The following is a 15,544-nucleotide window of genomic DNA, read 5'->3' as shown; positions in this document are numbered from 1 at the left end:
AAATGATAGCATAATAAAATGTATATTTATTTATGAGTGCATTATATTTGAGCAGATATTACTGACATTATTTATTAAAAATAATAACTTAAAACATATGTTATGTATTTATATATATGTGTGTGTGTGTGTTTTTATATTCCGGTGGGGACTTAAACCTGAATACACACAGACTCATGGGGACTTGTGTCACGGTGGGGACCTAAATAACAATAATAGTAAACAAGCTTATAAATCACACAGAATTAAGTTTTTTGAAAATCTAAAAATGCAAAAAGTCTCCTGTGAGGGCTACGTTTAGGTGTAGGGTTGGTGTAGGGCGATAGAATATACGGTCTGTACAGTAGAAAACCATTACGCCTATGGAAGTCCCCACAAGGATAGCGAAACAAGTGTGTGTGTGTGTGTGTGTATATAAGTAGGCTATATGTATGCATACACACACACACACACACATATAGCTACATGTATATTAACATGACATAATTAATAAATAAATAATGTACGTCGTGTGCGTAGTATATATAAATTATAATATAAAAAATCGAATTCTAAAACACTTTGCATTTAATTATATTATTATTTTTTTATCTAAATGTTAGTATAATAAAATGGTATATTTATTTATGAGTAGGGCCTAAATAGTATAATATAACGACAAAAATGTATATTTATTTATGAGTGCATTATATTTTAGCAGATATTAGTGTCGTAAGTGTAGTAGTGTGTTGTCGGAGTGAGGAGGAGCGTGCTCGTGAGTTCCTGTCGACTGTAAGAACACGTCAGCAGTAAAGACCTCCTCATTCTTACAGCACTTTCTCTTCCTGCTTCCAACTTTGCTGCACATGACACTTTATCAGGGTGAGTAGCTGTTGCTTTACAAACAACTACACTTGCGACAAAATATCATCATCTTCATCATCATCATCATCTCACGCGCAGCTTTACGCGTCGCATGTTTATTCCACGCTTTCAGAGGACAAAACTCACTCATGAACTTCTCTTGACACTATGTCTGTGTTTCACCTGAACGCTCGCTGGGAAAATGCCCGGATTATGTCTACAACAGACGCATAACAGCAGCATATGATCCAGAGCTTTTGATTTCTATGTGCTTTAGCTGTGAAAATGAGATTCCGGTTGTTGAAGAAGAACTTTATTGCGTTCCTCGTTATTTTAATTGTGTTTATAATGTTGTTTTACACCATACGATGGACTAAAGATGAAACAAGCGTGGAGGTGACTGAAAAAGAGATCTCACAGACTGCTATAATGGTTAAATTTGAGTACGGGACCATTGAGAATATGAGGAAGTCTGTCTATGACAGCAACTACAGGCAGTTCATTCAGAATGGAGACAAGTTTCCATTGGATCCTGAGGTGGTTGTCATCGTGCAAGTCCACAATCGTCCGGCGTACCTCAAAATGCTCATACAGTCCTTGGAAAAAGTCACTGGAATACAAAACACGCTTGTGATATTCAGCCACGACTATTTCTCGGAGGAAATTTCCGATATGGTCAAAGGAATCGCCTTTTGCAAGGTCCTCCAGATCTATTTCCCCTACAGCATGCAGCTGTATCCCAACGAATTCCCAGGACAGGATCCTAAAGATTGTCCGAGAGACATATCGAAGGAGGATGCCATAAAAAAGGGCTGTTTGAATGCAGAGCACCCGGATTCGTACGGACACTACAGGGAAGCATCCATCACCCAAACCAAACACCATTGGTGGTGGAAGCTGCATTTCGTGTTCGAGCGAGTGAGGGTTCTTCGGGGATACAACGGATATGTCGTCTTCATCGAGGAAGACAACTACCTTCTCCCAGATTTCCATGAATACTTCAAATCCATGACCGAGCTCAAGAAAAGCAAATGCGGGGATTGCGACGTCCTCGTCGTAGGCAACCATAACAGTTTATCAGGCTTCCACGACCTTTCCAGCAAAACCGAGACGGCAGGATGGCTGTCCACCAAGCATAACATAGGAATGGGCATCTCCAGAGAGCTCTACTACAAACTGATGGGATGCAATAATGCATTCTGCACCTATGATGATTATAACTGGGACTGGACCCTGCAGAACTTGTCTGGTACGTGCATCTCCAAACCTCTCAAGGCTTTGGTGGCTCTTGGAAGTCGGGTTCTTCACACGGGAGATTGCGGCCTGCATCAGAAGGAGGATTGCCGGCCGGAAAAGTCTCTGGAGAGGGTGGATGAGGCGCTTAAAGAAGCACAAACGGCTCTTTTCCCTCCCACTTTGACCTTGACGGACCACGGGCCGGTGGAGCATCAGCCTCACATGAAGAACGGAGGATGGGGGGACGTTCGCGACCACACGCTGTGCATCAACTACGCAGCTCGACTCTGAGCTGGACGCTTTCACTTATGACCGTTTAAGTGCCATTCAGAATATCAGGGTTAAATGATGCAGGTTAAAGGTTTTGCTTTCACCAAAAATAGGAAAGTGTGAGCTATAATGGTGTGTATGTTGTGCAAAATGTGGATGAATCTCACGAAAAAAACTAAATATTCTCATTATAGTGTAATGTTTCTGAAATTTTCCCCTTGTGTTTGTTGTAATAATTACAACATTGAAACAAAAAATAGAAAATATAAATATTTTTGTTGCAAGAAAATACTTTAGTGTCAGTTGGAATTTCTTAGTAATTATTTGTGAAATTTACTAGAAATTTCAGAGGGAAACTTGCTGTACAGTTTTCACGCTGGAGATTGCTTGTAAATTTCACAAATAATAACAAAGAATCAAAAATTAAGTGTGAAATTTTGAGATGAGACAGAAATAGTGTTTTCTTGTAAAACTAACTCCAGTTACAACTTGAGAAAAAAATTTTTGCAATGCATTTTATAGTAAAAACTGACTATAATATAGTTTAAATGAGCATACATTAAAGCCAGTACACTGTTAAAAAAAAAAAGTTTTAATAAAACAAATATTATTAGAGTACATTTTACAAGAAAATACTAGTCTTTCTACTTCAAAATTTCACGTTTAATTCACTATGCAGTTTCTTTGTAATTGTGAAATTTAAAAGCAATTTATGAGTGAAAATAGTTTCTACACCAATTTTTTTGAGTGATAATACCATGATAAATTAATTAATTTCAGTTTAAATGAAGTATCACTGACTCTTGGCATTATGATGCTGAGAATTTGTAATGTGCTTAATTGTGTTAAAAATGTCACAGCACTAAACATGTTAATGGTCTTGATTAAAACTGGCTTAATTTTTATGCATACATCACAATAATATATGTAAAAAAAAAAATCTTATTTGATTTTGTGGTGAAATGTGACCTGAATGTTAGCAGATTTACATAATTTGAATATCACTTGAACATGGGGAAATTGTTCAAGGTGCAAAAACATGCATTTTAACAATTATCTTTCTTTTTTTTTTTGTAAAAGAATTTCATAAATCATAAACCTTCCAGCAAAAAACATCCAGATAATTGGTGTAAATGACAATAGTTTGAATGTAACATTCCTTCTGTCTTCCGTTACTGACGTTTCTTTTGGGTTGTTGTTGTTTTTTAACATAGGGACATATTTTGGTGGTGTATTTAGATGTGTGTAATGTGCCTTGTAAACATTCTTATATTTGCATATGGCTATTTGCATTTGTGCTTTTCCAATCCGGGTTTCTTCACAGACAATCATTTGATCATTTCTTTTTTTGGCATGTAGCTTGTTGCCTAACATTGTGTTTAATGTCTTGCGTAAATGCATGTGGAAGACTGGAATGACTGCACAGTATTTTGTATGCAACTTACTCTGTTAATTTGATCAGTTAAACAGGTTCGGCTCCAGACGCAATTTTCCCAACTGAGACACTTAGGAGTTTGGGGTCACAGCAGCATAAACGTTCCTGGGATGGAAGAATTATATACGTTGTGAAATGTTATCATTACAGCCTTGACATGAAGCCAAAGAAACTCACCTTTGTGCTTGGTTTGGAGAATTTAGAAGATTTTTTTTTCCAGCTGACCTTCTCTGCGTGTTTCCTTTCAGTGATTTCCGTTATAGCTTTAGGGAGGAAAAGCTGACATGCTCAAAAGAGTTGCCAAATGTTCTTGTGGAAATGGATCTGAAATGCTTTCTTTTATTGTGTTCTGTGTGAAAACTGTATGTGTGAGAGATTGCTCTGCTCTAGTGATTGTTTTCTTTTATACGGGTAAGAGAATGAAACATGTTTGTTTTCCAAAATTAATGCTAGCTCTAAAAGCCATTTTCATATTTGTTCTTTAAGCTTTCAGCCAAAGATGCGCTGATCATGTCGGCATTTTCAGGAGTGTATATACTGAATCACATCTGTGTAATTCTGATTTCATCAATTTCTGAATAAGGGGTACTGCGTTTGATGGATTTCTGAGTGTCTGTCAGTTTGTATATAATATATTGCGTGAATAATATCATATTCTGTGTTTGTGTCTCTTTTTAATAAGGTATAAACATCTACAATTATGTGCCTGACTTGTGTTTAGAGACTGGCGGTGCAGGAAAAATCATTTATATGAATTTTATCAGACTTGTCAGAAGTTTTATGTGAGTAGCGTATACTCATCTGGTGTCTTTCTATTCTTTAAAGTGATTCAAATCCATGATTTTTTCATTTGAGTTGAAAGATTTATAGTTTATTTCATAATAAGCAGGCTCTGTAAGCTCTGTTCAGATAAGATAACCTTCTTTTGTTTACTTTCAGAGAGGTTTAAAGAGCCACGCTTATTTTGAAAGGAAGAATTTTACTTTATATTTGCATCAAGATCATAACCGTAAGGAAATGATGGTAGGATGTGAAGATCAAAAGTAACATTTTAAGGATTATATTGAAAATGTAGTAAAAATATCGTCACTAGGGGTCGCTAAAAATAGGCTACTAAACCACTTGTGATATATTTTTTTGGTACGTATGAAATGCTAATTAAGACACAAAGTAAATACAGCAAAACACAAAAAGCATGAAGCAGTTATTAAAAATTATTTAGCTGAATCGTCAGATAACGTTAGGTCTAAAAAGTTTGTTTTTATTGAATATTTTAAATTAAATAGCTATTGTTATTATTAAGTTAATTACTTTAAAGAATGCTGACACGTGACACGTGTTACTTTTCTCAGCGTTGATCAGGATGACGCAATCACAGGCGTTTCTGCTTAATTCGATGAGGGTTTTTAAAGTTAATTTGATTGAAATTGCTGCCCTCGTTTACGCTTCTAAGGCAGATACTAACCTGTAAAATGTACAACTTTTAAAACATGCTGTTTTTAGCTTTCAAATGTTTTTATGAAGACAAAAAGCGTCTTTGCATGCCGCTCAACGAAAAATTCGGTTCTCTGAGCCTCCAACTGCCCTCTGGCGGAGAAGCCAACTGTCAATCACAGCCTTCAATAGTGCGCTCAGCCAATTATCTTCAATCCCGAAACCCCAGCAGCCAATCAGAGACTCCGCTGGGCGCCACGTGACGCGCGCAGGAGCGTAGAGTGGAAGCGCTGTGTTCTTGCGCGGCTTCATGGCGGACAACACACAATAAAAATAATATAACTTCACACTAATTAATGGCGCAGGAATGATGGAAAAGACTGAAGAGCCTCCTTCCTTAAACACCGAGGAAGAGGGCTCTGAAAAAGACAAAATCTGGTGTTTACAGCGTGTGGGGAAGGACCGTGACTGGCTGCATCTGTTCGAGGGCTCAGAGGTGCATGTTTGCTGAAGAAACCTCATCTATTTATATGTGTTTATTATATTCAGACACTCAGTTTGACATGCAGCTTTCTGAGGCAGAATTAAGTGTTATGTGGGGTTGTTTAACTGTAAGTTGAGACGGATTTATTCCAAATCAAAACAACATTGGCCTGCATTAATGATGGAGTCAAAGCAACACTATATTCTTATTATCATTGCTTTTCTGAGTTGTATTTTTCTTTTTATTAGTATTTTAAAATTGTAATGTAAATGTAAATATGCCAGATTCTATGTGTCAGCTATGTGCATTTGAACTAATACTGAATTAATTTGGGGACTACAATATAAGAAACAAAGGTGTTTGCCATTGGTTAATGGCTTCAAATATGTATATGTTTTTATTTGATTGATTTCATGATCTAAATATATGATTGCTTATTGCTCTTCTGTCTCTTTTTATTCAGGTTTCTGTTGGTCGTGGTCTAAATGTGACCCATCAGATTCTGTCGACCAGCTGTCCACTGATGATATCCAGAATTCATTGTTTGTTCAAGAAAAATGATGATGGAGAGTGGATGGTGACGGATAATAAGGTGTAGTATCTGTCTGTTGGTCTATTAAGCTGTCCCTCAGTCTTTCTATCTATATACAGTGGGGGGAAAATTATTTGATCGCCTGCTGATTTTGTACGTTTGCCCACAGACAAAGAAATGATCAGTTTATAATTTTAATGGTAGGTTTATTTGAACAGTGAGAGACAGAATAACAACAAAAATCCAGAAAAAGGCATTTCAAACAAAGTCATAAGTTGATTTGCATTTTAATGAGTCAAATAAAGATTTCTGGCTCCCAGGTGTGTTTTATACAGGTACGGATCTGAGATTAGGAGCACTCTCTTAAAGAGGGTCTCAGTTTGTTACCTGTATAAAACACACCTGTCCACAGAAGCAATCAATCAATCAGATTCCAGACTCTCCAGCATGGCCAAGACCAAAGAGCTGTCCAGGGATGTCAGGGACAAGATTGTAGACCTACACAAGGCTGGAATGGACTACAAGACCATCGCCGAGCAGCTTGGTGAGAAGGTGACAAGAGTTGGTGCGATTATTCACAAATGGAAGAAACACAAAGTAACTGTCAATCTCCCTCAGACTGGGGCTCCATGCAAGATCTCACCTCGTGGAGTTTCAATGATCATGAGAACGGTGAGGAATCAGCCCAGAACTACACGGGAGGATCTTGTCAATGATCTCAAGGTAGCTGGGACCATAGTCACCAAGAAAACAATTGGTAACACACTATGCCGTGAAGGACTGAAATCCTGCAGCGCCCGCAAGGTCCCCCTGCTCAAGAAAGCACATGTACAGCCCGTCTGAAGCTTGCCAGTGATTCAGAGGAGAACTGGGTGAGAGTGTTGTGGTCAGATGAGAAATGAGAAATCCATCTCTTTGGCATCAACTCAACTCGGAGGAGGAATGCTGCCTATGACCCCAAGAACACCATCCCCACCGTCAAACATGGAGGTGGAAACATTATGATTTGGGGGTGTTTTTCTGCTAAGGGCACAGGACAAGTGCACCGCATCAAAGGGACGATGGACGAGGCCATGTACCGTGAGGGCCAGGGCATTGAAAATGGGTCTTGGATGGGTATTCCAGCATGACAATGACCCAAAACACACGGCCAAGGCAACAAAGGAGTGGCTCAAGAAGAAGCACATTAAGGTCCTGGAGTGGCCTAGCCAGTCTCCAAACCTTAATCCCATAGAAGATCTGTGGAGGGAGCTGAAGGTTTGAGTTGCCAAACGTCAGCCTCGAAATCTTAATGACTTGGAGAGGATTAAGAGGAGTGGGACAAAACCCCTCCTGAGATGTGTGCAGACCTGGTGGCCAACTACAAGAAACGTCTGACCTCTGTGATTGCCAACAAGGGATTTGCCACCAAGTACTAAGTCATGTTTTGCGAAGGGGTCAAATAATTCTTTGACTCATTAAAATGCAAATCAATTTATAACTTTTTTGAAATGTGGTTTTCTGGATATTTCTGTTGTTATTCTGTCTCTCACTGTTCAAATAAACCTCCCATTAAAATTACAGACTGGTCATTTCTTTGTCAGTGGCCAAACGTACAAAATCAATTAATTCCATAATTAGATTTTTTTTTTTTTCTGAAAAAAAATATATAGCAAATTCAAAATATTGATTAATATACAGAAATATAAAAAATATAGAAATAAAAATGACAAAACTCATTAACAACTTTGGAAATTTTTTAATAATATAAAATATAGAAATATAAATTGACATGTAAATATTTTCAAAACATATACTGTGTGTGTGTTTATTTATTTATATATATATATATATATATATATAAATAATATACACAGAACACATACATACTATGCAAACAAAAACTTTTATTCTGTATGCGATTAATCGTTTGACAGCACTAATATATATTTTCTCTCTCTCTCTCTCTATATATATATATATATATATATATATATATATATATATATATATATATATATATATATATATATATATATATATAAAATTACAAAACTGACAAACCCGTTATTACTAAGATTAAATTGGAAAACAAAAATGAAACTTCACAATAATTAAAAATATTAATATACAAATACTATTAAAATAACTGCCATGTAAATATAGAACAGTGTTTTGTACATTGTATTTTATTTAAATGTGTCTAACTTGTTTTTCCTGTCTTTATACCCAGAGTCTGAATGGCGTGTGGATAAACGGGAGCCGGATACCAGCTGGAAACCCCTTTTTACTCAAGCAGGGTGACTCTGTGCGGCTCGGCGTGCCTCTCGACGGCAATCCCGTGGAGTTCGACTACATCCTCGTCCAGAAGAATTTCAGTGAAGTCAAATCCTTCCTATCTGGGAATCCTAGCAAAGAATCCGACGCTGCTTCCATAGGCCAAAAACTGAAAAACTCAAAGCGTAAGTTGGATGCAGATGAGTCGGAGCCATGTCCCACACAGCACTCCAAATCCAAGCTGTACCGCAGCTCCGGCCCGGATAAGTCACGTGCGCAGCCCTGTCCGTCCGGCCAGCGCCGGGAAACGGAGCAGTTCTTCATTAAACCCCTGGAGGAGGACAGAAGCGGCGATAAAGCAGGAAGCAGCTCGAGCGGCAGCAGTGACAGAAGTCAGCAGCTGGCAAGCGTACACCGCTACAACCGAACCCTGATGGTCCTGAAGGGCCGTGTGGGCCACACACAGAAGCGCGCGGCGGAGCTGGAGCGGCAGCAGCACCAGACGCCGGAGCGAGAGCGGGAGATGCAGGATCTGCAGGCGCAGCTGGAGCTGCTGAGGGGTCAGCTGAGGTCGCAGCAGGAGCAGGCGCTCAGACGCATGGAAACCCTGGAGAAATCCTTCTGTGAGGAGGAGCGGCGCCTGGAGGTGAGCGGCCAATGAGTCATGTTTTTTGTGGTGGGTTTGTAGTGAACGGCTGCATTTGTTCACAAATCCTCTCCCATGGCTTCATCGTGTAGTAAACGGTCCATATCCATCATTTGCACACTTCCAATCTCTCCAGAAGATGTTCAGCTGTTGTTTTATGAATACTATGTCTGTAGCCAAAATTGCATACTTCCATACCACATTTCAATTCTAAAGTGCAGTGATGGCCAGTGTTATCATCAAAATCATTTTCATTATTTGCAATTAAGATGAAATAAAATATGAATATTAGATGGAAAAACGTATGTAATATTAGATGATTATTATAGAATAATGAGAATTAGAAATGTTGCCTTGGCAACTGAATCAAAAATAAAAATGTTAAGTTCTAAAAATTAATGAAAGCATATAAAAATTCTATAAAATATAATTCTATATTTATATAGAAATATAAAAAAATAAAAAGGATTAAAATAATAATTTGAAAATAATTGTTACGATCCTTGGCATCGTTGTTTTCATGTGTTTTGCTTTGTGTATGTGGGCCGTAACAATAATAAAATAATAATGCTGTAAATATATTACTATAAATAATACTAAATTGAAATGCCATTATAACTTCATCTAGAGCTTCAACACAGTGAGATTTGGATGAAGATATTTACTTTTTTTTTTTAATTTATTTATAAGAATATATCTAGATCACATTGCTCTTTCCCATTTGGAGTCCATGATCATCAAATAATATTTGTGTTATTTGAAATTTGAAAATATTATTTGAAAAGTTAAAAAAGATCATTTAAATGAAAAACCTTTAGCTGGAATTAGTTTAAATTGATGTACTAAAATGATTAAAATGCTAATATAAATTAAAGCTAAATAGTAATTAAAATAAAATACTAAATTATAAGCACAACAAAATTATTAAAACTAAAATGAAAATGAAACCAAATATATAAAAATAAAAGCTAATTCAAAATATTAATAAATATTACAGTATATAAACAATACAAAATCTAAACCCCATACACCACATGAATTTCAGATCTAGAATTTACTATATTAATATTTAATATTTTTTTCAGAATATCTAGTTCATGTTGCTCTTTCCCATTAAGAGTGCACAATCATCTCATGTCATCTCATCACACATTTAGATGAATTAATAAAGCATAAGCTGTAGCTGAAATGCCTTGCTTATCAAAGTTGTGTGATCTGCTGCAAACTTCGCTTGATTTTCTAAAAGATTCAAAAGCTTCTGCTTCATCTAAATACATTTATTTTGGTTCTCTCCAATCATTTTCTGGTTAATTTCGGATGATCTATTAATAAATGGAACATCATTTTAGAACTTATTTCTGGCATAAGAAGAGGCTGCGGGTCATAATATAAAGCTATAACATTTTTTGTGTTTACACAAATGTTGTTTTCCCAAGACTGAAAAAGCACAACTGAATGAGGAAGGCTTGAAAAAACAACTTGAGGAGGCGTTGAAAGAGGTAAGAGAAATAAACTGCACGTCTTCAATATTTTATGAGCTTATGCACAAGTATTGCATAATGTTTTCTTTTGCTTTGCCAGCAGCGGAAAGTTATTGAGGAGCTCAAACACGCTCGAGAAGGATTCAAGGAAGTTCTTCAAGCCAAAGATAAGGAGCTGGAAGTTACAAAGGTAGTTATGGAAAAGTTAAGCATGAAAACAAATATATAGTCAAATAAATGTGGATAAACAAGCACTAAATGAAAGAGATTAGAAGTTTATAGGTTTTGCCAAAACATGAAAAGGTATTGTTTTTCTGTGAAATCCAAGAGGTGAATTTCTGTTGAATTTCCTAGCTGTTCTTTCCTGTATAATGAAAGCGAAACGTGGTCTGTCAGGCTTCAAACGTTTATACCGTCATAAACATAAATGTTTTCATAGACTATGAGTTGTGCATCAAACTCTTCATGGGTCACCAGATTCATTTTGTGGAAGTGTAATAACACAATGCCTAAAAATAATAAAAAATAACCCATTCTGTGCGATAATTTGTAACCTTCTCCCACAGGAAGAGAAAGAAAAGGCCAAAGCTCAGAAAGAAGAAGTGGTCACACAGATGACTGAAGTGCTAGAGAGTGAACTGCAATGCAGCATTTGTTCTGAGCTCTTCATTGAGGTAAAAAAACACACATGTGAAAGGTCATGTGATCGTATGTAGGAATGATAGGGAAAGAACACTGACTTTTTAAAAGATCAAAATGTTCTTATCTGTGAAAGTTTGCTAGTTTCAAATACAGAGTGTAGGTTGACGTAGTGTTTTGTGCAAAAACTCCAATGGAAGTATGCAAAGGCCCCCGAAAGGTACACTGAAATATGTTTGCGTTTAATTGAAATAGATATCAAATGTAGTTTTATATCTATTGCAGTGTAGTTAATTACATTAGCAAATGAACTTTTTCACAAACTGAACATCAGAAAGAATGTTTAGTTTTTTTATTTATTTTGAGCAATAGTTTCATTTTTTTTAAACCTAACAAACTTCATTTTATGAATGGAAGAATGTCCTCATGCAGAGTTTCCTTAAAATAAATGCATTATATAACGAAATATCAAAACAAGTGGCAGTTTTAACTGTGGTATTAAATGTCCAAATACTACTACCTTTCAAAAGTTTAAGATATTTTTTGGAAAGAAGTCCTTTATGCTCACCAAGGCTGCATTTATTTGAATAAAAATGTAGTTAAAACTGTAATATTGTGAAATATTATTACAATTTAAAACATTTATGGTTGTAATATACTGTAAAATGTAATTTCTGTTTTGTAAAGCTGAATTTTCAGCATCATTACGCCAGTCTTTGCCATCTTGCATGGTCAGATTTTGCTGGTTTATTTAGCAACTTATTGTGATGTAAAGTGACCAATCACAGTTTGTTTTGGTTTAATATGCCATTTCAGAATGGATTTGTGTGAAATTATACCACAAAAATAGATAAACCCTCAATTTTAGAGTTTTGCAATCCTTTTCCAGTTTTGCGTGCATGGTAAGTGACTGTACAAAGGAAACGGCTGCTTATTCCTCTCGACCTTTGACCTCTGTGACCCCTCAGGCCGTGACGCTGAACTGCGCCCACAGCTTCTGTCAGCACTGTATCCGAGAGTGGCGTAATCGCAAGGACAAGTGTCCCATGTGCTGGCAGACCATCACGTCTCAGACGCGCTCTCTGGTCCTGGACAACTGCATCGACCGCATGGTGGAGAACCTGAGCGCCGACATGAGAGAGAGACGCCTGGTGCTGATCAATGAGCGGAAAGGTGAGAGGTGCGTGACATCACCGCGTCTACCGTCTGATGTGAGTCTTTGAAAAGTTATGGATTTTTCAGCATTAAAGGAATACTTCACCCAAAAATTAATATTTGTTCTAATTTTACTAGGGGTTCTCCGATCTGATATTCACTATCGGTATCGCTCCGATACTGGCATTTTCTGCCGGATCAGGGTATCGGTCAGACGAGACCGATCCAAATCCGATATTGTGCGATATTGTGTTATTGTTAAGCTCCACAAAAACATTATAAAACACCATAGCGTTTTCGTGCACTATATTTCAAGTGTTCTGAAGCCGTTATATAGTTTAATGTGAGGTACAGATGAATATTTAAGTCAAGTTCACGTAAACTCTTCTCTCAGCTGTCTGTCATCCTAAATTCAGCATTCAAACTGCGTGCCGCGTTCGGTTACTAATGTTCCTAATATTACACTTGATCTGTAAATGAAGATAAATGGTTTTGCATTAAAGGACTTTATCTTCATGCTGCTTTCAAAATCATGTTGGTGTCTGTTAGATCACAAGCACAGTAACTGAAATTTAAAACTGTTAAAAGAAAAGGCTCAAACTATCACTAAATACACTACGCATTAATATCTCTTCACTTTGTGCTTTGGACCTTTCTATGCAGAGTGCTAATTTTACAGTATATATATTTATATATAAATGTATTACTTGTTTTTCATGAATGTATTTTACAACAATACAAAGAGCAATGTATATCATTTTACATTATCATTTTAGATTTAGTCCTACACTTATTCACTTTTATTTGTTCCCCACTAAATAATGTTTTTTTCTCCACTAATTTTAGATTTTTTAAAATTGTCCACTTTTCTAGAGTAACTTTTGCTACTGAATTATCCACTAACCTAGTTTATAATAGTGATTTTGTCATAGATTATAATTATATATGCATTAATTTGTTGCTTTTCTTTACAATAAAGTTGTCTATATTTAGTGTAACATTGTGTGTAACAAAAAAAGTCATGATTAGGTCAATTCAACACTATTTAAAAAAAAAACTGACCAGGTATCGGATCAATATCGGTATCAGCAGATACTTAGAATTTTTGGTATCGGATCGGGATCGGTTCTGAAAAGTGGTATCGAGCCACCCCTAAAATGTACTCCGCCCTCAGGGCGTCCAAAATGCAGATGAGTGTTTCTTCATCAGATTTGGAGAAATGCATCATTGCATCAGTGTCTCAGCAATGGATGCTCTGCAGTGAATGGGTGCCGTCAGAATGAGAGTCCAAACAGCTGATAAAAACACCACAATAATCCACACCACTCCAGTCCATCAGTTAATGTCTTGTCAAGTAAAAAGCTATCTCTAAGTAACAAATCCATCATTAAGGATTTTTTTTTTTACTTCAAACTATTGCTTCCAGCCAAAATATGAGCCCATAATCCAAAATAACGCTTCCTCCAGTTTAAAAAAAAATCTATCTCCTGTTGTCTCTCATCAAAATCCAGCCACATATTTGTTGAGAGCTGTTTTGGCTTGTAAACGGTACTTGATCTGTGCAGGTTTCTCTCCTGATTCAGACCAGACCACTCCACTGGAAGAAGTGTTATTATGGATTATGGACTCGTATTTTGGCTGGAAGCTACTGTTTGAAGTTAAAAGCACCTTAATGATGGATTTGTTTCTTTCAAACACGCAGCTTTTGTCTTCTCCAGATGTTAACTGATGGACTGGAGTGGTGTGGATTACTGTGATGTTTTTATCAGCTGTTCGGACTCTCATTCTGACGGCACCCATTCACTGCAGAGCATCCATTGCTGAGACACTGATGCAATGCTACATTTCTCCAATTTTTTACACTAATAGGAAACGGCATGCTATGAAATGCCAAATAGGCCAAATTGTCAAAATTGAGCAGTGCATAAAAAGTTTTTGCCTGTAGTGTCTTGCTTTAAATCAACCATATAACCAACAGCTGTGCCTCTCAAACTGGATCAGGTGTGTGGTTAAAAACAAGTCCTCAATGTACAAATGGTGCTTTAACAGTATAAAGTCCTGTCTGAAACACAATCTAAACTGTTCTCAGGTCAGAAAGTGAGCGTCTCTCCAGCAGTCGTGGTAATAAATGACGACAGCGACAGCAGCAGCGACACGTTCTTTCAGAGCGACAGTTCTGTGTTCCTGGACTCCTCCGAGTCTAACGACTCTCTGGTTCACTATCCCATCGATGACGACTCGTCCTGGACCGATGAGGACGATTATCTTTGAGAAACACTCAGACATGCACATATGAAGAACAAGCACAGCTCATTTGTTTGGTTACGTTTAGCCATGCCATTTTTATGTTTGTAGCTCACTGTATGACTTGTATGGGCTTTTCTTGTTAAAATAAACTTTATAATTATTTTGCACTCAGCCATTTGGATGTTTTAATTAAATTTGTACAGAACTTCACATTTGCATATGCAGAACTGCACAGAAAGACGTTTTTGTAGCCAATTTGAAAATGCTTTCATCTACCAATAAGAATGTAGCACATTTGATCTCCTTTAAATCCCACAGATTTTCTCCCAAAATCAGCTCAGAAAATATGAAAAAGCTTATGTGAAACAGACACTGAAAGCAAATGTGACACAACTGTCACTCCCATTATAATCACTGATGCTGTATTGATTGTTGATTGTAATAGGAATAATTGGTCATTTCCAGTATCTGACACAAGAGGGCAGCAGTGTGTTATTAAATGTTGATCAGTATGGGCCTGTATATCTCTCTTGAATCATAATCTGGACTTTTGTTTGTTTTTTACCTTTACTTTTATTTTGAAATGCAACAGTATGAAGATAACTGGTTGCATTTAATCTCCAGATTGTTTCTGTACATTTTTATAATTCCTGCATGCTTTAAGGCAGTGGTTTTCAAACCTGTCCTACAAGCACCCCTGCCCTGCACATTTTGTATGTCTCCCTTATCAGACACACCTGATTCATCTCATCAGCTCGTTAGTAGAGACTGCAAGACCTGAATCAGGTGTGTCTGATAAGGGAGACATACAAAATGTGCAGGGCAGGGGTGCTTGTAGGACAGGTTTAAAAACCACTGCTTTAAGGCAAGACACAAGTGAATAGGC

At 36.9% G+C, this 15,544-nt stretch overlaps 2 protein-coding genes across 6 annotated transcripts; both read left to right on the top strand.

Annotated features, from left to right (window-relative positions):
* The first annotated feature begins 802 nt into the window (after nucleotides 1-802).
* On the top strand, nucleotides 803-4,436 carry LOC306844091 (alpha-1,6-mannosyl-glycoprotein 2-beta-N-acetylglucosaminyltransferase-like). The gene has a single exon (XM_079375994.1). The coding sequence runs from the start codon at nucleotides 1,129-1,131 to the stop codon at nucleotides 2,368-2,370; it is 1,242 nt and encodes a 413-aa protein (XP_079232120.1). The 5' UTR covers nucleotides 803-1,128; the 3' UTR covers nucleotides 2,371-4,436.
* A 1,036-nt stretch (nucleotides 4,437-5,472) lies between these two features.
* LOC306844090 (E3 ubiquitin-protein ligase rnf8-like) lies at nucleotides 5,473-15,196 on the top strand. 5 transcript variants are annotated; one of them, XM_079375989.1, is made up of 8 exons: nucleotides 5,473-5,714; nucleotides 6,166-6,294; nucleotides 8,447-9,136; nucleotides 10,573-10,635; nucleotides 10,718-10,807; nucleotides 11,184-11,291; nucleotides 12,225-12,429; nucleotides 14,501-15,196. In XM_079375989.1, the coding sequence occupies exons 1-8, from the start codon at nucleotides 5,586-5,588 to the stop codon at nucleotides 14,680-14,682; spliced, it is 1,596 nt and encodes a 531-aa protein (XP_079232115.1). In that variant the 5' UTR covers nucleotides 5,473-5,585; the 3' UTR covers nucleotides 14,683-15,196. The 5 variants fall into 5 exon arrangements, with proteins under 5 accessions (XP_079232115.1, XP_079232117.1, XP_079232116.1 ...); XM_079375991.1 differs by having other exon boundaries at nucleotides 5,476-5,714; nucleotides 12,225-12,436; nucleotides 14,501-15,169; XM_079375990.1 differs by having other exon boundaries at nucleotides 5,480-5,829.
* The last annotated feature ends 348 nt before the right edge of the window (nucleotides 15,197-15,544 follow it).

This window comes from Barbus barbus (genome assembly GCF_936440315.1).
Source record: "Barbus barbus genome assembly, chromosome: 24".
Lineage (NCBI taxonomy): Eukaryota > Metazoa > Chordata > Actinopteri > Cypriniformes > Cyprinidae > Barbus > Barbus barbus.
This window is presented reverse-complemented; position numbering and strand designations above follow the sequence as displayed.

Excerpts from the sequence above, each read along its gene's own strand:
- LOC306844090 (XM_079375989.1), top strand. The coding sequence starts at position 5,586 with ATGATGGAAAAGACTGAAGAGCCTCCTTCCTTAAACACCGAGGAAGAG. Across the intron at positions 10,636-10,717 it reads TTGAGGAGGCGTTGAAAGAG|CAGCGGAAAGTTATTGAGGA; the intron begins GTAAGAGAAATA and ends TTGCTTTGCCAG. Across the intron at positions 10,808-11,183 it reads AGGAGCTGGAAGTTACAAAG|GAAGAGAAAGAAAAGGCCAA; the intron begins GTAGTTATGGAA and ends CTTCTCCCACAG.
- LOC306844091 (XM_079375994.1), top strand. The coding sequence starts at position 1,129 with ATGAGATTCCGGTTGTTGAAGAAGAACTTTATTGCGTTCCTCGTTATT.